Source organism: Malurus melanocephalus, unplaced genomic scaffold (genome assembly GCF_030028575.1).
Source record: "Malurus melanocephalus ecotype Western Australia unplaced genomic scaffold, MMel_1.1 scaffold_28, whole genome shotgun sequence".
NCBI classification, from domain to species: domain Eukaryota; kingdom Metazoa; phylum Chordata; class Aves; order Passeriformes; family Maluridae; genus Malurus; species Malurus melanocephalus.
In genome coordinates this window covers 3,790,194-3,817,533 of record NW_026623260.1, presented here as the reverse complement: position 1 = coordinate 3,817,533, position 27,340 = coordinate 3,790,194, and the positions used below count along the sequence as shown (strand labels likewise).

Genomic DNA, 27,340 nt, shown 5'->3' with positions numbered 1-27,340 from the left:
ACAATGCACAAATTTATTTAGTTTTATGTAAAATCACCCATTTTCTGGTATCTATCTATCTATTGGAAATGTGTGTTCCTGCTTTGTATAGTAAAGCAGCTCTAAAAACTGCTCAATACAAAAGCAATTATTCTTTCYGAGTAATTAGTGCCAAGCTTTAAGATCAATCTTCTGCTTCTAATTCATTTTAGAAGACTGCTCAAAATTTATGCTAATTATATTACTCACATTCATGTGATGAAGGGCATTAACATGGTGCTTTTACTCTGTGGATTTCCAAAAGCAATATAAAGTAAATCCTGAACCTGCAAAGCTTCTGYGCTAAGCATCATGCCTGGTGAGCTGCCCATGCTGAGCACATGCAGAATTGAAACCTGTATTTAACAAAAGTTACTTCACAAATAAGGAGGGGAAGAGATCTGATATTTTTCAGCCTAATCTCAAACTTCTGAGTTATAATCCACTTGAGTAACATTTTAATTAATGCTGGTGAGGCAGTGTTGGTGTGAGAGGTCGCAACTGGACTGTTGGTAAAGGACTAAGGTTATTTTGAACATGTTCACAGTCAGACAAGCTGCCTGCTCTGAGCTTTACTCAACTGTTGATAGTCTGGTCAGATCCAAGCTAATTACATCCCTTTCAAAAAACGAAACCACCATTGTAGAGTAAATATTCACAACCAATCTATTTTGCTAAATAAAGCAATCTTATAATCAAAGCTAAATAACATGGGAATATTCAAATGTAGCAGTTAAATTAGGAATCCTACTTACCAACAACAAAAATGATGTTTGATTTCCTCAGATCTTCTGAAAAGTCTAAAAAGAAAATAAAAATTCTTTAGTGGCAAGAGCTACTAATTTTTATGTCAGCTACTTACCACACAAAACTGTATAACACTCGTGCAAGGGGATCTGATGTTACTAGATTTACATTCTGCTATAATGCTCTCCATTCCAGAAGGAGCTATTGTACACAAGCCTATTAATGTCTCAGTTTCRTAGTTGTCATTGCAAATAAGATAAAGACATTTTACCTGAAAATAGGCCTTGYAATACACATCACTTTATATAAAAAGAGGAAAAAAGAGAGAAGCAGATTCATCTTGAAGTATTAATTTGATGTAATGCCTCCTCAGCMATTGCAGTTTTCACCAAGTATGTTCTTACATTATAATTGCTATAGAGGCTTGTCTMCTTCCCATTTAGAGTTTTATACTCTCTAAAATGTAGTTCTAAATTCCTCTGAGTCTCAAATTCAGCCAAATAATAACCATCTTAACTGAAATCCAGGCAATACTCTCACCAAAACTACRGTAYRTATTACAGCTTTGCCTCACTGAAATGGTATCTTTTGAAGAAGTAATTACTTCTGGTCTGAGTCCCAGCCCTTACACTGATTGTACCGGTACAAAAGGTGATCTCGGCCCATGTAAGCCTGCTGAAATTTTATTATGTCTTTGAGTTAATCACAAGACACCTTMATTTACCTCATAAAATTTTGGGGTTTATTTTGTGGTACGTAGAGCTCTTATTAAAAAAAAAAAAAAAATAGCCATGTAAAGTTTATCTTTTCATTCCTCTTAGACTCTTGGCACCTCATACTTTCCAAGGAGATTTTCATAACTGCCAATTTCTGAAAACACCTATGAGATTTGATGCTGATTAACAGCAGTGTTTTCTAATTTTTTTTTGTATCCACTGGCCTAAAGGGCATAGAAATGTCTTTTACAAACTTTAATTTGCATTCAAAGAGAGCTCACATGATAAAAATTCTTTGAGACATAAAGTTCACAATACGAATAACCCGAATTCACTTTACTTTCTAAGTAACTATTTAAATAACAAGAAATTAAAGGTTTYAAAATTAAATGGCAATTGACACTGAAAAAGAAACTCACCTCCTGTGCTCTCATAACCAGAAAAACTTGACTGATCCTCCTCCTGTTAATTAAGCAATKGACAAATTGAAATGGATATTCTGCATAGCTTGTATTTCTTATTTCTGCTTTGAGTAACCTGGTCTAGTGGAACATGTCCCTGCCTTCAGTGGGGGATTTGGAACAAAATTATCTTTAAGGTCCCTTCCAATCCAGGAAAATGGGGGATTTGGAATGTTTTTCCTCCTGAGACTTAGCCAYTTGAAATTATTTTATCACTTACTGTATATTAAAATCACAGTAATCACAAGTATTGGCCAGCAAGACTGTCAGCAGGGGAATGCTTTGTTGTTCTGATAAATGAGAATAATATATATGCTGGACATAGCCTAGGTTRTGTGGTGTCAATATACTCATACCAACAATGTTTTAAGCTGGTGTGTAAAATATCAGTAATAGCATTGACAGTCACACATCCTCATGTGACAGTGTTACATCATCAACACATAACATCAGCACAAAACGTTATGTGAGTCATCTCAAAGCAGCAGATGGTTAGCAAGCCATAGTTTCTGACAGCACAACTCTCAGAAATAGCCACAGTTAAACGTGTAGAGCTGCAGGAGCAGATGAAGTGGGACGAACTGCAAGGTGACTGGAATGGGTAAAATGCTGCCCGCTGTAACTTGCAGGGCTCATGAACTACCCTTGCAGGTTTCTCTTTGTGTTTCCATCATCACAGAAACTAAAGGACTCTTCATTAGGCTGAAATACCATTACATTAGAGTATTTTCATTTTTTGATTCACCATAATTCTCAGCCTATTACACTGCAGCAGGAAAACGGCATATTAAAAAAAAAAGCTGACATTTTCAAATGAGAGATTAAGTTCTTTCCAACATTTCAAGTGATAATATTCACCCTATGTCCCTTATTTTTGGATGTAATAATACAGTAAAATAATTGACCCTGCAAAGGATATATTGCATACAAAAGCCTTCATTTTAAATTCTCCTTCTTACAATGCCTTTGAAAGTTTATGGATCAAAATCATTTTAGGCACACATTTAGGCACAAAAAGTTCAGAGTAAAATTCCTCTAAAAATCAAGATCAGAATTCCAAGCTTACAACCAAATTAAAGCRGCATTATTTCTTTCAAGTTTTGCTCTTATTCTCCCCTATAATTTCAGACTGAAATTGCCTCCAACCAGTTTTTGTGCTGATCTGGGTGAGAAGCTAGATGTGCTGTTTGGTGTGGTAAAAAGTGACAGTCTGGCACCCTGTTTAATGCAGTCCCCTYGTGTTTACAGTTGACAATACCCATTTCTGATTGTGCCTTTCTAAGTAGGTCTCTAAACTGTGAATGTCTCGACCTGTATCAGGCTGAAAACACTGTTCTGCCTCATTACCAGAGTGCTTTGGAAAATAACTGKGGGATTTAGCAAGTGATCACATAAGGCAAAGTCCCTCCAGTTAGACGGCAAATGGTATTTGACACCACATTGTCATCAGCAATACAGTGATTTAGCAGCAGCCTCTGTATTCTCAGCATAGCTGCTTCCATGTACTTGAAAGCAAAGTGAGGGAGATTACATCTTATACATAATGAGCTCCCAAGAAAGATGGGTAGTCTGTAATTTCAGATGCCTTCACAGTCAAGTTGCATCTACAAATATTACCTGGAAACATATCCATTAGCAGATCATAGCTGCCTGTGTAACTACTTAAACACTATCAACAGCAGGTTAAAATAATTGCTAAATAGAGAAGTTTGCTACCTGAAAAGAAACTCTTATCTGATATTTGTCTTTAGAGTTGGAAAATGTAGGTTTTTGACTGCCATTTGACTTGTCATTTAGGTTGTAATTAGTAAATATCTGACTGGTAGTAGATACTTCATAGGCTAATAGGTTTCAGTTACTGCCTGTCATTGCTAGGTTATGAATTAAGTCCACAGAATCATAGAATGGTTTGGATTGGAAGATCATCTAGTTCGACCCGCCTAATTTCCATAATAACAAACTATGACAGTAAGTCTCAGCAAATAATAAAGGAATGATACAGAATTCTTCAGAAATTTCCGTTTTCCTGCTAATGAATCATAGGCATATCAGTAAAATAAATGTGATTTTTTTATCTAATGAAGGGACATTTTCTTCATTAGGACTTAGTGACAGCTGCTGTGAATGCCAGATACCTGATTAAATGAGAAAGCTTTTCTGTTACCCATTAATAACCACTGCTCCAGTCCTTGTGGGGTTTAGTTGGGGTTTTGGTTTTTTGTTTTACATTGAAAAGAAAACATTTTCCCTTATCACCTCATTGTTGTTTGARTGCTTCTAGCAAATAGTGGTGAAAAATGCCTGATACATTTTATTCTGATTTCTAACAGATACAATATGAGTTTCTCCTCCAAATTTACCGAAGATGATAAATAATCACAGATAAAGGAGAAAAAGGCAGCAGAATGAGACTGAATTTAAAATACAGCATGACTGCTGCTTAAAATTATGCTCAGTTTTCAAGTTTGAATTTGAGAATGTAAATATTCCAAGGAATGTGTCAGACACAAATTATTTAAAAAAAAATAAAAATTACATGTTTCTCTGCTGGTTTTATGCAAGGGCAGTGCTCCCTGGGAATGGATTTTATGAGCCATACCATTAAATTTGATTTATACTTCAAATCAATTTTTGAGCCTGAGCTGCTTTCTGCAAGCTGAGTGTTAAAGTACGCCCCTGGAAAGCAGAGGTGGCTGTGCTCTGACCTCCTCTTCTCCAGAACTAATAAATAAGGTAAGACACAGTAGGRATACTTTCACACTTCAAGGCTTTTTTCCTCCCAAAAGACAAATTTTCTTACATGCTTCAAACTGCCCAGCAAGTGGAGTCACTTGTGTCAAAAGGGACTAATAGTAATTAAGATGAGGGAAGAGTGCTAATGTTTTTTGAGGTGATTTTTGTTTGGAATGCACACGACTGGAAAAACCTCATAAAAAATACAGCCAGGTGAGATCACTATGATTCCTTTTTACTTCTGGGTTTCTAGCAAAGACAAAACTCTGTGCCATAATCTCTCGTGAGCACAGGCTGASGGAGCTGGGCATGTTCACCCTGAAAATGGACCTAATCAATATCTACGAGTCTCTGAATGGAGGTATCAGAGGATGGACCAGGCTCTGCTCAGTGGTGCCCAGCAATGGTACAAGAGGCAACAGRCAGAAACTGATGCACAGGAAGTTCCATCTGAAATAAGGRAGAAATTCTTCACTGTGCAGGTGACCAAGCACTGGCACAGATTGCCCAGAGAGGTTTTGGAGTCTCCCTCACTGGAGATATTCAAGGACCAYYGGRATGCAATSCTGTGCCTTGTGCWCYGGGAKRACCCTCCTTGAGCAGGACGGTGGGACCAGATGATGTCCTGTGGTGCCTCTTCCTATTCTGTGATTATTCTTTCAAAACAAAACTTATTATCAGTTCTAAAAACAATAATAAAAAAAAATATACCTATACAGAGTTAGACATTAACCCRTTTTTAATGCTTACAAGCCAAGATAAAATTATCTAGCTTTTGAATTTGGTTGTTTGGGGTTTTTTTCAGATTTTTGCATTTGTGTTCCTCCAGAACATCAAGAAGAATATCTGTAGGTCATTTAGAGAGGAAAAAGTCACATCCTGTTTGCTATAGTTTGTGGGGGGTTGGTTTTTGTTAACTTCTGTGTATTTATAATAACAAAAATACATATGATTATTAAGCATGAAAATGAAAGCCAAATCTATTTAGYTTCATATTGATTTCCATATACTGGAAAAAATTTAAAAGAAATCACCGCTTAAGGGCAAACTTACCAACAAGGTATGCAATCAGAATACTCCTCCCAAGAGAGCAGCAGCAGAGCAGTGTAAGGATGTTCTGGTAAACCAAACACCTCATTTGCAATTTTAATATTAATTTAATTTAAAAGACTGAATAGAGGGGACAGCATTATATCTAACTTGMAGAACTGGAGCTTGATTTTTAAAAATATTTGTGTTTTAAAGACATAAGAGACATTCAATACCTATATTATCTATACATAGTTGCTATCTATCACTCACTTTAAAACAGTTCTGTCACATACACTATTCAGTTAGTTTTCAGTTAGGTCTGTATTTATAGAAAGCTCCCAGTGCCTACAGAATTCTTTCTGAAGTTTTCACTGTTTTTCCTTTAGTATTCTTTTTTTTTCTCTAAATCACCATCACCCCTTAAATGATTCTTCTCTTTGTGGAGTATTTATGCTGTTTGGTATAAATTCTCCCAGGGGCTTTTTGTTGCATCACGCCACTGCAGCAGAGAAGTGTAGCAGGACACCTCACTCTGTACTCGAACTGCAAACTTGGTGTTGCTCAGCTCCTTATTTTAGACAGCTGACGACAATCCTAATGAACAGATCCCTCACGTCATACACCTCGCACTATACGCAGGTCCTCTCTACCCTGAGAGCTGCCTTCTGAGAGCTGAAATTCAGTGCTTTGGGTTTTTTGTTGTTAGTGGTTTGGGGTTTTTTTTTTTTTAAATGTATGCGCATTTTGTTGGGTTTTGTTTTTTTTTAAACTTTAGATAAGAAAGGCTTTTCTGCAGGCTTGTCTCAAGTCAGTTTTCAAAAAGAAAATGATCTTGGCGGAGAGAAGGACAAGATTAGGGTGTTGCAAAAAAAAAACCCCAAACCCAGTGTGTGACCTCAGATCCTATGATTTGCTGCTATTCAGAAAAAAATTTACAGTTGTACTTAAATTTTGCCACTCAAAGACCTTCTCTGCTTAACATCTGACCAAGCATATTCAAGGCTTACTAAAACATCTATTTATGTGTTATTAGGTAGTTTTATAACTTTCAGCTTTTTCAGTATTTATAAAGGACTTCTGTGTTAAGAAGAAATTGAACTATCTGAAGAAACAGTCCACTGATTTGAGATGCACTGCTGTGAAGGAGTTCTAAAACTAGGCCACTTTTCACTCTTTATGACTGGCATTTAAGCCCAAAATGACTAACATTGACTGCACAATCATGGGATACATAAGGAGTAAAAAAAAAAAAAAAAAAGGAAACATATGGCTTTCTGAAAATACATAGGGAATTTTTTTCTTATTTCCAATATACCCAGATAAGCCACTCTTCTGCTTCAATAAAATACAAATAAGTGGTTTTAAGAGCAGTTTCATATCCCATAGAGTAAAACAGCATCTTCACGAACACTGCAGTTTTATATGTGTATGCAAAATATATAGGACGTACTTTGATAGTGATTAAAAAATATTACAAAATAAAAAGGCACTTGCTTCTGCAGCGCTTTAAAATATAAGAATTGTTACTAGAAATGTTTTCAAGAAAGGGTTWTGGTAGCTGTCTTTAGGGATGTTGGGCTACATAAACAGAACCAATCCACAACCCTGAATAAGGCATCTAAATGTAATACGCAGAGGGGCTTTAAAATACCTTTGCATTTCTTTATCAACTTTTGGTACGATAGGAAAAGTTCTGCTTTTTCCCCAAAAATAATGCAAATTCTCTGGACTGTAAAGGTAGAACTCATAAATTTAGCTGTGAAGTTATATTTTGTTCATGAAGGCATGAAGCCTTAGTTTGCCAGTGGAGGGGCAAGGTGGTGTGAGGAAGGAAGGTACACTGTCCTACTGCCTGCAGAAATGATGGTGAGATACTGTAAATTGTAATGCTTTCACTACAGACACTTCCACAAGCCACAGAGAAAGGATTCATAATTTACTGCAAAATTATTCAGTGAGGCATAAATGCACCTCCTCTTGGAGAATAATGCTGTCACTGTTGTTTAAATCTCCAGTAACTCACCTGAACTCACCATCATTGTAACTGAATCCTTATGCCCTGCACTGCCAGCAGTTGCAGGCAGCAACTTTTGGTTCAAAATCAGGAAAGAACTGGAATGCAAAGAGTTCAACTAACCTTGGCAGKTCAGTCTCTCCTAATATAGGTATCACCAGAAAGTAAGTTCAAATAACATCTGTGAAAGAAGAAACAAACAAATGTTTCTGGCATTTCACAGAAAAAAAATGCAGATTGACTCTTGGGCTATTTTTTTTCTCATTTTGCCATGGTTTGCATGGGGGAAAAWAGAGCAGGAGACTTTCTCACACATGCGTACAATGGTGATTCTGAAAGAGAAAAAAACATTCTTTGCACTTATAAGATTATTTAGGAGCACCAAAATACACATGGTTTGAGCTTATTCAGGAAACATTTTGTAAGGCAAACTGTAGTACTTTGTTTCTAGAACTGATTTTTTTAAAAGCATTTAATAGGATAGTTTCCATGGCAACTTGAACTGAACAGATTGTTCACTGACTTCAGTACATTTCTATTAAACATCTTTTCTCTGTAGTTAGGCCTGCCTTTCCAGCTCTTTCATGTCTTTGGATGCTTATTCATTATGCCTTTTTGCAGATAGCCTTAAACTAGACTGGACTCCATCGTTAACAAAAACAAATGTTGAGAGAACAGAGTTTCACACCATTCTCTGAGTTTCCTCTYATTTTCTTTTCTATCTCATACTCCTCTTTTAATCTGTTTCCCTGTATAACAGGAATCTGTAATTCAAATTGATACCACTGTCTATCAGCAAAAGAGAAATGGACACTGCAGAAATATTTAGCATTAAAAGCCCAAATGGCTTCTGGATACCCTTGGTATTTTACTAAGACCTGTAATCTTTATGCTGAGCAGCATTTAGGAATAAAACTACTGTTACACCAGAAGTTCCTCATGTTTTCAAGTAAAAAGAAAGCACATGATTAATATATGACATTCTAATCTGACTTCTTGAAGAATTTAATTAATGTTTATCTAATTTTGAAAGGTACATTTAGAAGTCTGAATGAAAATTTCTCCTGCTGATGAAAGTGTGCAGTTTGCYCTCTGCAGTATTGTGATGCTAACCCCAGAGTACTGTGTCCAAAGGGTTAAATACGTTACTTGGATTGAATCTTCAGAGGAGAGAAAAGGGAGTCAAAACAAAGTGACAACTGTTTGGAAGCACAGTAAATGGAGGGAAATGGTCTTTGGTTTAATCCACAGAGCTTAGTTAAATGAGGCTTTCAATTTGTTGTTGCCCATTAGTTTTATTAATACTTGTGTTCTGCCACTGCATTGAAAAGACTCTCAGTTTCTTTTCATTATATTTCTTGAATATTTAAGTTTCAAGCTATGTTAATCAGTCAGGTCAGAAATTTTGTTACAGTCTTGGTAGCAATGGAGTCTGTTTTGCATCAGTTCACTAAAAGCTTTCCTCCTGCTCTCCTAAAGCCTGGATTCCTGTGTGCTYTGGACAGGAAACTACAGCAAGCTGTAAAATGAATTGTCACTACATGGCAAAAACTCTTAGTCAAGAGCTTGTTTCCTCTTGTTAGAATGAGAGTAAGTCTCTGGAAACATTCAAGRCCAKGTTGWATCAGTCTCTGAGCAGCCTGSTCTAGTGGAAGGCATCCCTATCCATGGCAGGGAARTTGGAACAAGATGATCTTTAAGGTCCCTTCCAACCCAAACCATTCTATGAAATCGATGAGCCCCYGTCCCAAATATTAGAAGAGGCTAAATATATTTTTGAGGTTCTTTACTTGAAGTTGACCTGATTTTCATGTTTTCCAAATGCTGAAATTCTGCAAGCACTTGTTCAGGAGYGTATTCATTCTGCACTTGCCTGACTGTGTTTTACTTTAATTACTTTAAACATTCCTCAGGCAAGCTAAGGTTGTGTTGAAAGGCTTATTTTAATAAGAAAATAATTGGATGCTCTTTTCTTCTGGACTCTTTGAGAGGATTCACTGATGCCAATTCTTCAGTACTCCCTTTTGGCCTGAATGCCCTTGAAATAAGCCAAATGCTAGCTTTCTAATTAAAAATCCAATTGTTAAAGACAAAAATTGTCTGATCTCTAGAAACAAGTGGCATTATATTGACAGTCTCTCTGGCAAAGTTGAGAAATTGAATGGCAAGTATAAGTGAACACAGTGAGCATTAAAAACCTTTATCACACTTGAGAGAATTCCAACAGAAAAGAACAATCCTTATTAAACCAGACACTAGTCATGACAGCAAGATCTACAAATTGAGAATATTCTATAAAGCTGTGGCACTCAAAAATGACTGGCCCAAAATATATTCTTGAAGTCTTAAGATGGGTGAAATTATCTGAAACTAATCAAGTTACTTTGATTTTATGTTTTCCAATCAAGTCATGAATAGTGTAACAATTATCCCAGAAAAGGCTATAGAGATTGCTAAGACAAGAAACTTTGGCTGGCTCTTCCACAAGGCATTCTCAGTGAGAGGTACTATCTGCTTTATTTATTTGTTTATTTATYTATTTATCTTTTTCAGAGGAATGTATTTCTAAGTCATTCTAAAAACCTAGGTTATTCCTTCTGTAATACAGGATATGACAGATCTGAGWCAAAACCAGAAAAATAGTTATCAGTGATATGGAAAAAAAAATTCTTTTTTAAAGGGGTTTTTCCTCCTGCCTTTCAGTGCTGTCGGGACTTTGTGATTACAAGTTCTCTAGTTCTTGAAGATTTCATATATAGTCAGTAGAAAACCATCAGCTTGTTTTCAATTCAGTAACATGAGTTTATTTGAACATTCATTTATAAAATGTACAATTCAAAGCCCAAGCTTTTTCTGAGYTGTTTTTAATTCAGTTTCCCCTGCGTATACTTCCAGAAAAGCTAGATCTTAGTTTGCACTAGCATTGCCTTGCACTGTTTCAACAACAGGGATCAGGTGTTTCGGAGCACTTGGCTGTATTTTGGAGCACTCCTACACGAGCTAATGACTACATCAGTAACTGGAACCACACCACTTGTTCTCATTGCTCCTTCATACCAGTAAGAGACGTTRTACTGGAAGGAATAATGCATAGCTGAAGAACTCGGATGCTTTGTTGCCTTACTTTACACTGGAGATTTTCCTGGCCCATTCCAAAATTGAGAAAATGCAAAAGTATCTGTTTAAGTGCATTTCAGCTGCACCAAGACACCCATTGCCAGCTGAGACTGTTTTTCAGTACACACTGTGTGACCCCCAACTCCTCTGGCTCAGTGATTACCAAGATGTTCCCCTAAAATTCAGCCATTTTTAGCAGCTCAGCTGTGTAAGGTTGCTTGGAAACCAACCTTCTTATCCCCCACRTTCTCATGACAGATTTCCTATGCAATAACATCACTGCATGACACATTTGTATCCAGATACGCATTCTTTTTCCACTTGAGATTCTCTGAGTAAAGGTTGTTGATGCTTCACRCAATTCGTAAACAGCATGTGGTAAATCACTGGAGTATTAAATCACTGCCACAGTCAAAATGAGCTCAAGTTTTAAATGTGAGCAGTTCCTCACTCCTGAATTCAGTTATTGATCCTTCCTTCCTGAGAGTAATTTCTAATTTGTTTTTTTAGACTGGACAGCTGGTGGTATTAGGAGTTTACGGTAATCTCCACTCCCTTTTTTGCTTCTGTATATAATACTCACTTTCATAATTTCAGTTTGGTTGTGGTTGCTTTCTCTTTTGTATTTTCTTTATATTTGTACAAGGCATGTCATATAATCTGGGTATAAAAATATTGGTAACATAAATATTTATATTTTTTAAATGTTGCAAAAAAGCAACAAGATACCAACTYGCAGTTGAAGTGAGTCATTGTCAGCCACTTCATGTTTATGTAGCTGTCCTTGAGTGACGGGATTTTAGCRCTGTTTTAGCTTCATTTCTCCTTTGTTTGACAACAGTATTGCACTCTTGCCAGAACAGCCACRTATTAGTTTAGCAAAATAATGAGAAAAGCTAAGTGCCACATCTGGCAGAAGGAATATTTGCCATTGGCAAAGACAATATGGTCCCATCATAATCTTCTTGTTTAATCTCGTGTGAGAACCAYATGCATTCAGAAGTGCAGTCAGTGCTTATATGGACTGTGTAATGTATCATCAGTGAACTATATAGTTTGAAATGATTACGATATAATTTTCATTCTGTAATTTTATTTTATTTTATAACTATAAAATTTATGCTTATTACGTAAACACTATGAACCAAGAGTATAATTTCTTTAGTGTACACACTCTTCCAAAAGAACCTATTTTAAATGTCATTAAAACGCAGAATTTAACATCAACATAGCCAAACACAATACAAACATAGAYTCTGCTTTATAGGCCTAAACCCTTCAATAATGAAGTAGTACAGTAAAGAAAAAGATAATGAGAAATTCAAGAGAATGTTTTAAGAAGGGTTTATGAAASAATAGGATTTAAAAGGGGATTTGGAGACAGAGGCAAGCTGCCKGCTTGAAAAAAAGCCAAACTGAAATAACTGAGCCAAAAATAACAATAAAGGGATCTATAAATTAAAATAAATGAATAGGGCTAGAACATACAAATGTTGCAGGTGRGGATGAAGTGTTGCATTGAATACTGTGAAAGAAAACCAATGGATGATCCAATGATAATGAAAATTCAGTTTTGTTGGMCCTCGTTTTGTCACTTGCTTTAAAATGTCACAAGAAAAGATATCTTGTGCAAGTAATGAGGAAAGAGGTGAGAACATTTGCAACTGCATTTAGCTGAATGACAACAGAAACACAAATTAACATTCTTTGCCAAGCTGCTCACAATCTAGAGAAATGTTTGTGGTATTCATGTAGAAAATACAAGCAGAGCCATGCAAAAGTGGAAGACAGGAAGCAAAACATACAAAAACACCACCCTTAAGTATGGCAGTGTGATAGGCAGATGGCTTTAAATTTTATTTTTTTTTTAATTCTAAGTCATTCTTTTAATGCTTACCCACAGCACAGTAACAAGAATAACAACATCCTTAGTGCAGCATCCAAGCCACAGGAACCTCCCATGTTTCAGYTYGTGCCCATTGCCTCTTGTCCAGTCACTGGGCCCCACTAAAAATGCCTGCATCCATTTTCYCTGCATGTTTCTTTCAGATTTCTGTACACTTTGATGAGGTGCCCCTGAACCTTTCCTTTTCCAGGCTCAACACCCAGGTCTCTCAGCCTTTCCTTGTAAAAGAGATGGTCCAGTCCCTTAATTATCTTAATGGTCCTTTGCTGCACTATGAAGTATCTCCATATGATTGTACTGAATCCAGAACTGAACACTATTCCAGATGTGACCTTACCAATGTGGATGTGAAAATTATAGGGGAAAGATACATACAACYTTTTTTCCCCTCTCTCTGGCATTCTTCCTATACACAAGCAAAACTCTTATCAAAATTTTGTTTTCGGGTGTGGATTGAATAGGATCAGTAGAAAGGCTGRTTTCAACATACTGTAAGGATTTGTTCTATTTTATTCTTAAAAACATTTTTTCATAAGGAGAATGATTTGGTTGTAATTATATTTCACACTTTTTATAATTTCATACTGCTCTTTTGAAAAGTGTTTTACTTCTTAAATATACAGCAGACTTACAGTGATTTTAGCAATTTGCCACATTTGGCAACATTTTAAAATCTGTGGAGGAAACGCAGCAATGTACAGTAATGGAAGATACAGGCTTTTAATACTACAATAATATTCATTCTTTTTTCCTAACCAGAAAGCAACTGCTGTGTATCATGTATTTAATTATGTTGCACTTATGAATCCCTTTGCTTTATCTATCCTTAAAGTTCCATCACCCTGTTCAGACAGATTTTATAGCACAGTATGTACATAACTAGAAAACTRTCTGAGGAGAAGCCATATATACAGAAAATTACCTGGTCTTCAAAGTCAAATTCTGTATAAACAGTATCTCCAGAATCCATAATCAGACTGCAGTCAAGTTCATTTGACCCTAAAAAAGGAAAGAAAATTAGAATTCAGAAATTGATTGAGAATTTCCACTTTATGTGGTGGAACACTATAATATTTCCAGTTGTCTTTATCTGTGCAAAAACTGTGATCCAAGGAACCACGCTGGTTTGCTAAAGCACCCAGGTAAATGGTATTTCATTAGCAAAGCCTTCAAAGCATCCATAAAAGCTACCACAAATCTTAATCAGGAAGGGCTATGCTAAATGGTGAATTGTTTTAGCTAGATTACATATTTATTGGGCAGGGTGTTCTGCGTGCCATGACTTGCAATTGTGAAATTGCCACACTCAAGGGAGAATATAAACCAGTTTAAGAAAGAGAAAGGAAATACTAATTTCTGATTAGCAGATGAGGATCCTTCAGTGGTGCTGACAGGGGACCAAAGCAGCATGCTTCCAGCAGCAATAGTCTCCATTTCTATCCTATTCTTCCTCTTTCCAAGGAGACTGTGTGGCTCTGTCCCTTCTCCTTGTCATCTTCCTGCAGCAGGACCAGGAAGAATGCAGTCACTTGCACTTGGGATGACAAAATTCAATTGTTGAGAAGGCTTGACCTGGCTGAGCTTTACAGTTTAGCTTCAGCTGAACTRCTGGAGGTTGCAGAACAGAAACTGAGCTTGGTATTTCAAGTAGTCAGGCAGAGGGGGCAGTCAATGCTTGTCTTGGTTTGAACCCACAACAATGCTAAACCACCATGGAAGAATAAACCATATTTCTGTATAAACACAGGAAGGGTATAACACAGCTATCATATTCTGGCACTGTTACCCCATTCAGATTATCTCAGTGCTGAGCAATAAAGAAGGAAATGGTCTCCTGGGTCCTTCAGATGGCACAGGCCTAAACCAAATCCTGCACATTTTCTAAACACATTATAATATCAGTAGGTGGAAGACTACCAAAGTACATTTCACTGCATTATTAAAATGAGAATAATAAAAATGTACAAGATCACTAATAAGGAGCACAATCCCCTCCATCCTGGGTTACAGGTGTCTCTACCTGCTATGATATTCCTGCAAGCACCGGCACTGAGGGCACTGAGTTTTAAGCCTATTGCTCACCTCGAGTTGTTTTCTCCCCRTTAGAGTTGTTTGTATGGGTGGCTTGCTGTAACGAGCACCGTCAATAGCAGATTTTGCAGTTCAGTTTGTGCCAGGTGCATTTATGTATTACCTGGGTTTACACAGTAATAATCTGTGTAGGTGGTGAGCTAAACATCATTGACAGAGAACAGAGGAGCGGAACTGGATGTCACAATGACCAGACTGTAACTGCCTGGTACAGATGATGATTACAGGGTGCCTTAGTTCACAATCCTTATCACAGTTACTGTCAAATTAATCTTCAATTTAACTGTCTGGACTACATAAGAGATACSAGGAAAAGATCTGCTTCTACCATTCGATGATGCTTTTATTTTGGTTACCTCACTCCCCTGCCCCCACCCCCAATGCTCATTTACAGTTTATCAGATTATTATAAAAAATTACAGAAAGGTATTATAACCCTGATACTGCAGTGTCACCTATATAAATGCAGCATGCTCTCTGCTGTACACGTTATGGTCTTTTGAAAATATCTGTCTCTAAAAGATATATACAAAGAAATAGATTTCCAGCTGCTGAGAGAATCTTAATTTTTGATTTATTTTACCCAGCTGACATCTCACTCTTAACACCATGTCATTGTTGATAATATAATTTAACTAAGCCTCAGTTGTCACTTTCACTGGCCTACTCTGACACATCAATCACTTTTAAAGGCTCTTGTGTGCACTTTATTAAAGGCCCTTGATTAAGTGTCACTTAAGTACCAAGAGCAGTACGTATCCTTAGCTAGAAACATTAGTATGAAATACGGTGCTGCAAACTTAAATGTAAAGGTCAGGCCGAGAATGAATACTCATGCATAATGTATCTTAAGTGATAAAARCCATACTGGTTATACAATTTTAATATGGTCAAGCATTTTTAAAGCCTTTTTTCCTTGAACTAGGACACTGGTGTCCTTGGGAAAACAAAGCTTCTTCCTAGGGTATATTCAAGAAAAATTGAAAATCAGTCTTTTCTTTCATGGTTTAATGAAAACTAACAACCCCCATAACCATCTATCACTGAACAGGGTTCAGACTTCTCTACCCTTCTCAAATTGCCTAAAGACAAACCTATCAGAAATGAATTGAAGCAAATGGCTCCTCCTGGGACGAGATAAAGTAATTAAGGGATATACAAGAGTACCTGTGATATCCCTGGTGCAGCATGAGTAGCTTGCTGTGCTCCAGCCCAGTTTCTTGTTGGAGGGAGCACATTTTGCTAAGGTTGGACTAAATCTTCCTAAAGCAGGTYTTGCAGGGGAAAGCAAGGAGCTCATTAACTGATGTCTTGTACGTGTGRCAGCAGAGGCACACCAGGGAACACCTTGGCAAGGTACCAGCAGTCAGGAATCCTGCTGGTAGGCAGATCAACTGACAAGGCTAAAGCCAAAAAAGAGAGCCTTAGAAAGTGGATAATTCAAAACTTGGCTCAGGTTTTCTAAACCCAAGTTTAAATCAGCAATGTTTGATGTAAAACCTGTGGCAATGTTTATCTGTCAAAGGTGAAATGCAAAATATTGGCTTAAGGAAAAAAGGAGAACTGGTCAAAGGGCTTGGAAGCAAACATGCCCTGACACTTTCAACGAGACTGCAGGCTGAACATCTCATGTCTGACAACAAAACAATTGATCATAAATAAGTTTCATTGCTCTTTCTGAGTAAGTTGCATTATTTTTCTTTTGTGAAGTTGGTACCATGAGAACTAGGCTATAAAAACAATTAATACTTGTCTACTATTAGAAGGAAAGGCTTACAATCTGATTCATCTTAATTCTTTCAAAGGGGAGGTCACATTCCAGCAAATAATCTCTTGTCTCAAATAAGATCTTSGTTAACTTGGAGCCTTCCTGGGCTTATATGAACCTATAGAAAGTGATCTGAGTAACTTTATCAATTGCAAAAGGGGAAACTCAAGCTAAAAAACATTAATWAGGAAAGCCCATGAAGGTTCTACTGCCATGGAGAAATAATTTGCAAGCACCTGATCTGAAAAGGTACCCTCAGGGCTTAAAATATGCTTCCTTATTTGCATGAATAAAGTTAAGGCAAGTCTTTTTCATAATGCCCTATGTTTGCCTTAGAGAAAAAAAAAGAGACGATTTTAACAGGTGCAGTACTGCACAATTAAAAAACAAAGCAGTTGGAAGTTTTTATTAAATCCCCATTAACTGAATAATCCGGTCTCTAGGGAGAACAGGTTGAAGTAAGAAAAAACAGAGAGCTAGAATGCATTCGTTTTCTTTGCTATGTTTTGTATTTTGACACTGAAGGCATCTTTCATAAAAATTTGTCTTGTGAGGAACCCAAGATGATCCAATGACACAGCATTGAGGGATGAGGTGAATTTAAGGGGCTGCACTTGTACAAGGATGTGCTGACAGGTGCTACTCCTGCCAGGTCTGACAGACAGGGACAGTGACACCTGCACCACAGGGGTCCTCATCACTTCTTTCACCATAAGACTTTATTTTACATTCTATGCTGTATTTTACATAGTTTGTTGCCCCTAAGCTGAATTGCATAAGATTGATCATGGAGAGCTGAGAAAGTGTGGCTTTTATGGGCAGGTGTGTAATTCCCACCACAGAAATGCACTCCAAAGCCCAGGGGACCATGGTTGCAAATGTCTCTGGTCCTATAAAACATTTCAGTGTTTTAAGCCTGGGTTCATGGCACTTTCTCTGAAAATGTGTTCATCCTTAAGTTGTCATGAATGCAAATGTCAAGCATTGCTTTTTCACAGTTCACTAAATTCATTTATACTATGAAAATAAAATGTACTGATCTGTCTAAATTTATCTGCAGCTGACTTCACTTCCCATCACAAGGTAGCTATGACCCATCATGCGAATTAATTATGTCTGCTCCTTGGACCATTTGTGTTTTGGCAAATCAGCTAATGAATTTCCAATCCTTGCTTAAATGCATTACTTATTTGGAATCCTGCTAGCAATTTTATTCAATATAGTTCATTGGCTCAAATATGCCCATRCTCATATTTTAACAATGATAGTGTTCACATAGATCAACACTGACTGTCATAAAAGTAATCTAAGCCTATCCTGTGAAACACGCTGCTTCTCTTAATAGCATGTTTAAGYTCAAGAAAATAAAAATGTCTTTTTATGTTGTGGAACATGCTCTGAAGCACTTTCTAATAACTCAATTAATATATGTTGCATATAAGCACTTGGGCAAGACAAATGCTTAGACGATAAATTTCAAGTGGAATATTATAGAAATAATTTGTTGAAGGACTGATTAGCATTAGAATGATTACATTTAATTTTCCTCTCAGTAAGATGCTTCTAATACAAATTTTATTGCAACCTTACACTGTTGAGTTTCATGACAGGTTGTTGCTCCTGGCAACAGTATTAATATGTTGTAGAAGGCAACAATGAGAAAATTGTATTTTCAGCTATAAACATTTCASTTGTTTTACTTCACCACATATTGTTATGAAATTGATTACAACTGGATTGTACAGGCATAACRTATGAATTAGATTGATGTGGAGGCATGAAAATATTAGAAATACTRTGTTTATATTAGCTACAAGGAATACAGTATATTGCAATATCATTAATAAGATTAGAAGACAAAAAGTGACATCAAGACATGCTGGAATTGCAACCTCTAGAAATTAAACACCTGATCTCATGGAAATCCTACTTCAAATCTCTTTATTATTATCAGTGCTCAGGTTAGGCACTAATTAGGTGATTGTGGCATGGCATCTGCTCTTAGCTCTCTATTTTGGTGAGGGATTTATTAAAAAGATCAGACTTTCSAGGAACTCACTGGAACTCATCCAGAATCACCACCAATTTGTGCAAATTGTTTAGCTCTCGTCAAGCTGTTTGTCAGTGCTTGCACCTTTGTGACACCTCTTTCCTCTTCTTCCTATTCAGCACTTAAATCAATTAGGGAATCCAGAGGCAATTACCAACACAATGTTGTACAGTGGGAGTGCCATTTTAGGTTTGGGATCAATCTCTTGCCTCTATGAATAAGGCTAAGCACAATAGAAGTAAGTGTGCCACTTAACAGAGAAAGAGAGTTATCTTTATTCTTGTGTACGTCTCAGGGTGGGCACTAGAAACCTGTGGGGTTTCTAGCTGCACTTTTTATAATTCTCAACATCCTCCCCAWCTCCCACTTGCATTCACTGCCTTCCCCCACCCCCAACTTGATATTTCATCTTTATCTCATTTAGAACATTATAAAAAATTTCTTTTTGTGTGCTGTTTCAGAAGACATTTATAACAYCATCTACCTATGTAACCTTCATGGTTTATTTGGAAAACAACAAGGGATGCCACTGTAAAAGGAAGAAGCTGTGAAATTACCAAAGWACATTTTTCTGCTGCCCTCAAGCAACATATTTCTGACAGATGTTAAGGATTTTTATTGCTTTGATTTTGAGCTTCAATTCTTTTGCAGTCTTTTGTCTTGCAAAGGCTTTACTTTGAAGACATTCAAACCTCAATAAGCACAAATAATAAGCAGACAAACAAATAAAATACCTGAACACTTGACTTATATTCGCTTCAGAATTAGTAACARTTATTAGGAAATATGACCATTAATCTCACAGGACTGGTTTTCTGGTGAGCACCAAGGTATCACTGGAACTGAAACAACTGACGACTGGAATTGAGAACTTGTGCAATTTTTATATTAACAGTATAGCTTAGTGGACTTGCCACAGTATTTTAAGGTTACTTAAAATGGATGGGCTATATGAAGTTTCCAAACATAAAGAGGTTTTTTTTTTCCTTGATTGTGTAAATGTTTGAGGTCGGCCAAAATTTTCCTATTGTACCTACATCCAAAGTTGAGGAATATGAGAAAAGCATCCCACCAATGTAAAATKCAATAYAATGAATATGGTTCTTTAAATCTCACATTAACTCACCTGCCGCAGTCTCTTTGTTTGCAAATAGTTTATTGTCAACTGCTGAACTTATGTCAGAGAACACTTCTTCTTCATCTCTGTCTGCATCAAACTAAAAAAAGAAAGAAAACGTTGGCAATCAGACACTGCTAACTACTTGGCTGAACATCAGCATGTACAGTGCCTTCTCACCCCAAGCCTTCCTGATAGGAACCTTTCTGTTTTTCTGTGTGCTGTCCAGTGTTTTAGGTATGATACATTTAAATTGTTACTTAAATTTTGTAAACCATTTCGCCTAATTTTAATTGCCTTTCAGAAACCAAAGCTACAGTAAAACTAACTTGYTCTCAGAGAATGAAGTTTCAAAGCAGAAAGTAAAACTAATAATGCACATTGCTTCCTCAGTCRTTGGATGGCTGATAAAAATGTTAGMATTGAGACCAGAAATGGCATTACTTTACTGTCACTTCTTTTTGGTGATTAGCATAATTAATTTKTTAAATTTGCAAGTGAAAGACTTTTCAGCAACTTCTGAATTGYCTGAAACAAATTTTTGTGACGTACAATTTCTACAAGCATTGAGCAAAACACTTAGAAAAGAATAAGTACTTCTGAAAATCCGCTACTTACAGGAAAGAGTTTTCCTTGTTCTCTCAATAGCATAAAGTGTAATGGCTCACTGATAAATTAATTAAATCAGGAAATAAAAGCTGCTTTAAAATGGCAAATAATTAATTTCTTACCATTTAAACTTTTTCATTTATTCTATCTTTTGCCTGAATTCTGATACTTATTCTCCCAAGTTTTTTCTCAGCTCTGTCTGACAGGTTCTTTTTATGGACAGATGACATGCTTTACAGCGGATTTGTGATTTTCCTGATTGTATTTATCAAACTTCATTTATTTAGATGATCACTTATTCAGATAGATGAGTCTAATATAAATTTCAATACTTGGAGTTTTCTGCGTGGTTCTAAAAATGGAGTTTGAGGGTCTGACCGTGAGGACCACTAAGAAGTTCATCCTGCAGCAGTTACCCATCTGTCTTAGCAGACGATTATCTAATCTCGAGAAATTCCTTTGCCATTTAGTGTTTGTCATAATTTAAAGATTTTTTTTTTAAATTTTAAAGCAGAAATTTGTTTGTGTTTACCTGTTAGAGGGATTACATTTTAACTTGTGTCAAAACCAGGGCTTGTGGAAGAACAGGTCCTGAAGCTGCTGGGCTACTGTTGGGCAATTTATCATGGATACACAAAGAGCAGCTTTGGAATGTCCTCGTTGATAGGAAAAGAGTGCTCCTAAAATATGCTAGGGTAACCATATATGATGTTTGTGGGTATGTGTATGCATAAAACCCAGTAAATTGTAATCAGATTGTGCCTGATCATTATTAGGTCACACCACACTTGGAGAGATGATGGACTTGCTTTCTCATTAACAGCATTCCTCTGAGTAATCCAGTTCACCATGAAAAAAAAACACATGATCAGTCTCAAAATGTTCTGAAGGTTCCAAGAATTTGAAACACCAAATTCCCTATTCAAAGAACACCAGCTGTGCTTCAGCATTCTAAAAAGTCTGGGCTTTGTAATGAAAGCTTGTATTTTCACCCAAAGCAACCAATTACTTGAAGCTTGCACATAGATTCAGTTTTCCCTTCACAAAATGAAAATTGTAATACCCTGAGTCACARGAAGGCAAGGTAGCTTCCATGGAGAAATTATTTTTGAAAGAAACTAAGTAACCTTGTGAGTTCTGTATTTCAGTGAATTACTAAATATTTYAAAATTAAATCCTTYGATAATTATTGGAGGCTCAAATAAAAGATAAAAGGTACTCAAACAACCCTAGTCACAAATGAAAAATAGCATTAATACTTGTATTTTTAGCAGAACCTGTCTAAATTCATAAGTTGCTTTCCTTACTGAAAACAAATGCCTACTTTCTTCAAAGCACAGCTCTTTGCAAATTATATAGGGGTATCTTTATGGATAGGCCATAGTCAAGGCCTATGTTTTATAGAAGTGTACTTTCTCTAAACATTAACTGTATTGTTTTCTGCATTGATATAGTTTTTGCCAGTGAAGCAGGAAGAAGCAAAATGTTCCTTCCCCTTGTGGCCAAAGGGGTTKGAGGTCGGAACTTCATGGCATTTCCCTCCATGAGGCACTAATGGTGTTTTTGTTCTATCTCTGCTCTATGTCTTGCTTTTGCCATCTCTGTTTTGTTGGGGCAGGAAAAGATAGGGAGAACCTCAGAGGGCAAGAGCATCTCATTTCTCTAAGAAGCCAATCTTAATCTCTGACCCAGGAAAGGTTTCACAAACCTTTCTAAAGTATTTTTTGGGGCTATGCTTGGTTTTATTATTTTTTGAAAGTAAATGATGAATGGCTCCATGAGAAATTTTCTGGAAAGTTAATATCATTTTCACATGAGCACTGCTGAACTGCTGAATTTGACACTGGCATGGTGTTACATAAAAATGATGAAAAACATATCTGCTGCATTGTAAATGATTGCCCTAGGGAATGCAGGTGGTTGTTGTGCTCAGAGAGAAAATGATTAGTGTTTCTAAATAMGCACCCAACAAATCTCAGCCAACAGAAGGAGCTTCACGGGAAAATTGTCTGAGTTACTGAACATTGCAAATCTCACTGGTCCGTGATGATAAACGGAGGTTTGGTAATACCATGTATTGAATTAAAGAAAWAAGTGCACAGATTTTTCCTTACATCTGTCAGGGGACAAACATCAAGGAAACTGCAGTTAACTAAATTTTTGGGTGATGGTAATTCAGCTTGGTACTGCTCCCTGTGGACAGATTCACCCAAAATGAAACTGCTGGGTTTTGCAGGTGGTTTACCCAAAACATTCCCAAATGAGGGGGAGATCCCACTAGCCTTTCAAACGGGAGTATAGGAAAGCTAGAAAGAAATCTGRTTGCACAGACTTGCAATCAAGGGAATTTTTTGTGCAGGTAGAAATGGAGGAAGCATAAAAAAAACCCCAAGCAAACTTGTAGTTAAATAACATTTACAACAGTAGATAAAAGTGCCTTCGATTTTAGGGCATGATGGATGCCAATGAAAAGAAAAGAAGCCATGTCCAAATTAAAATAAGAACACTGGGCTAACTGGTCTATGGCAATATTTTTATCCACCTGTGCTCTCTCTGCTCTCTTCTGCAGGTGAAGACTGTAACTTGTAGACGTCTGGATGTTTTCTCAGACATGAAAATGCATATTTTGTCACTGGAAGAAATGCTCAAATTTGTACATTTTAAGGTACGGGTGATCTGATTATCATTATCCATTTGTTTGCTGCAAGCAGTTTCCATATGAACTCTAGGTCTTGCCTCAGTAGGAAGTTACTCAYTGTTGATCTTCAAGAGCATGAGGGAGTATGGAGTGCTAAGCCTCTGACCATTGCAGTCAACTCTGGTCAGGAGGAAAAAAGCAACAGAGATGCTTGGAGTTGTTTTTAAATCACATCCTCACTCATGGCCCTTTCAGTGGTGTCTGAMTGATTTGTGGCTTTGGAAAATAAGCCATCAGATYTTCAGTCATAYAAAAATAATTAAGCACAATTTGCAATGGATTCCCTATGATTTGAAAATTTTAGATTATTCCTAAAACAAAACCTAATAATAAATTAMAATTAAAATAGGAATTAATTCAGAGAAGTCTGCAGTCCAAAAAATTGCTCTGCATAGCCAGAGCTGTCACTTCTGGCTTTGTAATCCATTAACCCGATACGTTGAAGTGAAACACAATCATTGTCTAGAAAGTGGACAAATCACCCATATATTATCACCTGCAATGAGAAACAATTTCTTCCTAAATAAAAAAAGAGGCTTATCCACAGGAAAGTGCACATGGCTTCTTGTATCATGGTTTCCCCATGTTTTTAAAAGTGATACCTAGATCAGAAGCCAGATTGCACCACTGTCCCTTAAGTGCTGGCACTTTTGTTTGAAAAGCTGACAATCCTAGTAAAATAAACAGATTCTTAAGACTGAATAAGTTACAATGATTTTCAGGTGGCAGTAGCTACAAATGTGACAAGAACACACTGTCATTATTCCTGCTGATTTAGGCAGTGATTTACTCCTKAAGGAATGAAAACAAATAAGAACTAGTTCTATTTTACCCTTGGCAATACTAAAAGGTGAAGTGAGACACACTTGAGGTATAGGCACTGCTTTACCATTTTTGGACACCCACACAGAAATCCCTTCATTATTGTTGTTCCAACCCTAGTTTGCTTCTCTTAATAATTACAATTGACTTGTCTAGTTACTTCTAGAGAAAGGGGAAAATTCAAAAGAAAAACACCAGCAACATGGGAAAACAGCAAAGAAATATGTGAGGAAAAATACATAAGGCAGGATAATAATCACTGGGATGGGGGACATGAAAAATTAGTTGAAGCCTTGCATAGGAAAACCAATAGGCAGAGGTACTGAAATGAAGCTGGAATGTGCAGAGTGGGAGTTCAGGGAGCATTTCCCCATTATAAAGTATTTCTAACGATATACTTAAACAAAACCAAAAAACCCTCCAGAACACCACAAAATGGGGGGTTGAGGACAAAGGAGAGAGAGATTTCTCTCTAATMCATTCTCTATTTTTAATATTTTCATTCTTTTACATCTGATTAATCATTACACTGATTAATTTTTACATTATATTTTACCACATACAGAAGAAAAACTACAATTGAAATTGAACTAGAGTACACCAATAATTTTTAAAATATTATGCAATTAKCAGAGCTCACAAATTGGTATCAGACAGAAATTTAGAACAAAAATGAACTGGAGATATTRACACCATTATTACAATCCCAAGGAATACTCTGAGTTATCTAAAATAAACCTCTTCACACCTTATTTTTTTGCCACAGGAGTTCCAAAGAGGATTCATAAATAATTGCAGAGCCCTCATATGTCTATCATTAGTTTGTCAAGTTGCACTTGTATCTAAGGGTCTATTGCTATGAGTGCTACTTGTAAACAGGCATGAGGGTGAATGTTCTCCAGCCCTGAGTGGAGCTGACAGCTCTGCAGCAGCTGCTGGTAGCTTTTATGTGTCCSWAACTCMTTTACWMAAAATGGGTGTAATTCAAAGCCAMTRACTATGTGATTTTTGAACACTTTAGGTGCATACACAGACTCTTGTATGATAAGAAAAAATTTAAATTATTCCATCAAATTCAAGTAATATCTTCCAGTAACATTAATGAGTACTAAAATGACCCTTAAAAAATACATGATTATTTTAGAAACTATCAGCTAAGTTATCTGCCTTATACCACAAAATGTGAAAATACAAACGTGCACACTGATGCACACAGATGTTTTGTATTTTTGATACTTTTCTACTAATTTGGCAACACAAAACCAATGAAACCACTACAAAACACAGGCGTGGGGATTTTTTTTTGTTCTTTAAGTGATTTTCTCTTATTTCATGCTAAACTCAACAACTTAGTGCCAAAGCACACAAGTGTGGAAATGTTCTGCCAGTTTCCTTCCCCTCACAGTAAAACTGCTACACCAGCTCCCATATTTGGAATATTGAACAGTGCAACAGCAAGGAAATGCTAACTCTCACCTGAAGAAACAATTAACAGCAGCAGAAGTAATAGCCTGTCTTTGTACATTTGTGTGGAGTAATAACTTGTGATGGGTAGACAGAGGGAGAGCTTCTGTCTTTCTGCTGTGATCATTTGAGCAACACCCTGACTTAGAGCAGCTTTCGGCAGATAATAATGAGCGCCTCGGGCAGTGTGGTGGCAAGAGATGATGGGAAAGGCACCATGCAATTACAGCCCCTTGTAGAGCAGAAAGCAGACAAACTGAAGGAGAGTTGGATTTGATTGGGGATGAGGGGAGAAATCCATAATTTGGCGGCATGGTAACAGAAAACTAATGGACCTGGGAAGATAAAGCAATTACTTGTTTAATAGGGAAGCTGATGGTACTACAGAGTGGGTTTAGAACGTACATATTTTTCATAACACTAAGRTGCAAAGCCTTTCTGCCTGTGCAGATATTAAAGAGCACTGGTTAGTTAATTTTCTTTCCCCCCAAGAAGTCTATTCAACTGGGTGGCTGGTGACTATTACATGGAAAGCAAATGCATTGTTCTTGTATTAACAAAAAAAATTTGCATCATGTTCTCCATTCCTCAGAGGGACTCTGAACTTCCCATAGGCATTATCCTCCASCACATTTGTATCTCTAACTTTTTTAACCAGAAGTCAGTTTAACACAGTAATAAACAATTCAAAATGTTTCAGCCATTTCTCTACACTACTATAAATATTCTATTAATTTTGGAAATTGTTGCCAGGAATCAGAATCAAATTAGGCAGCATATGCATTATTTCACATAGCATTTAAAAGGACACGATTTGCATGTGTTTGTTCTGGGTTATCTGACTTGCCAGATAAATTACTTCCAGCAGTAACTTTCCAAGCTATAAATACAGCCAGCATCTCTACATATAAACTCTCTGTGYATATTCACTTTGCAAATCATTGAAAACTTGCACCCTGACAAGGATTACATCTGTTCAGCAGCTTCTATAGCAAATTCAACTACATTAATTATTTTTGAAAACTAATTGAAACCAAAGAAATGCTTTAGCATATGCTTTTATAGAGATCCTTTCTACCTGGGGAGAACAAACATTTACCTTTTCTTATTTTAAAAGATATACRTTCCACTGTTGAGTTATTTTCACTATGCATTTTCTTTTTAAAGGAAATTGCTTTTAAAGAGGCAAATGGTATTACAAAGAAACAGAACAGCGGTGTTGAGCATCCAGACAGATCACTTCTGAAGAGCTTGAATGGAAAACTTAATTAAGGTCTGAGGAGATGCTCCATGAATTATTTTTCACTCKGTTCCTGTAGAACCCAGGAAAACATTCAGCCTGAGGCAGAAATCATCTTACTCTACCTTCACTGTGTCTAGAATAAATTGTTTGATTTTTTTACTTTAATGCACCTAACCCCAAAGGAAAGAGAAAGACATTACTGATTACAGAGCGTCAGGTATGACTCGAAGCTGTCCAAATCCTCACACAGCTTTAACARCCCTCTGTGCCTTAGCCTGCAAAATCCTTTCTTATTTACCAGAGCTCAGCAATGTCACAATAATGAAGTATTAATGTAAAATTCAGTATTTTGAAATGCGGACAAAGGACAGAGTRGTACAAACAAGTGGCATGAAGCTGAATCAATAACAGCAGTAATTGTCACTCTGCTGCATACAGCTCAGTGACATTACAGAAAGACCTAGAATCACCCAACTCTTCCCCTTCTCTGATTTTTCTTTCCACAATAACCATGCTCRTCTTCCAGTAGTTTTTCTTCCACCTTTGAACTTTTATGGGGCTTGGATGTCCTTGTTCTTCAGATTGAACTCTTCGGGAAAAAAACAGTTAAGGATCAGTTTCTACAGCACAAGTCCCTTATTTATTTCAGTACCCCATGAGATGAATACTGGAATGTTCACATTCCCAGAGCACCCAGTTTAGTGGAACAGCTCTGATCACCAATGGGGTAAAAA

At 36.7% G+C, this 27,340-nt stretch overlaps 1 protein-coding gene across 1 annotated transcript in view; it reads right to left on the bottom strand.

Moving 5' to 3' along the window:
* The window catches only part of AK5 (adenylate kinase 5), a 79,506-nt gene that overhangs the window by 20,216 nt on the left and 31,950 nt on the right, over window positions 1-27,340 (bottom strand). The window contains exons 7-10 of the mRNA XM_057363567.1: window positions 19,780-19,870; window positions 13,667-13,743; window positions 1,901-1,943; window positions 774-818 (exon numbers count right to left, since the gene is read on the bottom strand). Coding sequence (XP_057219550.1) covers window positions 774-818; window positions 1,901-1,943; window positions 13,667-13,743; window positions 19,780-19,870 — 256 coding nt within the window. The remainder of the gene's footprint in view (window positions 1-773; window positions 819-1,900; window positions 1,944-13,666; window positions 13,744-19,779; window positions 19,871-27,340) is intronic.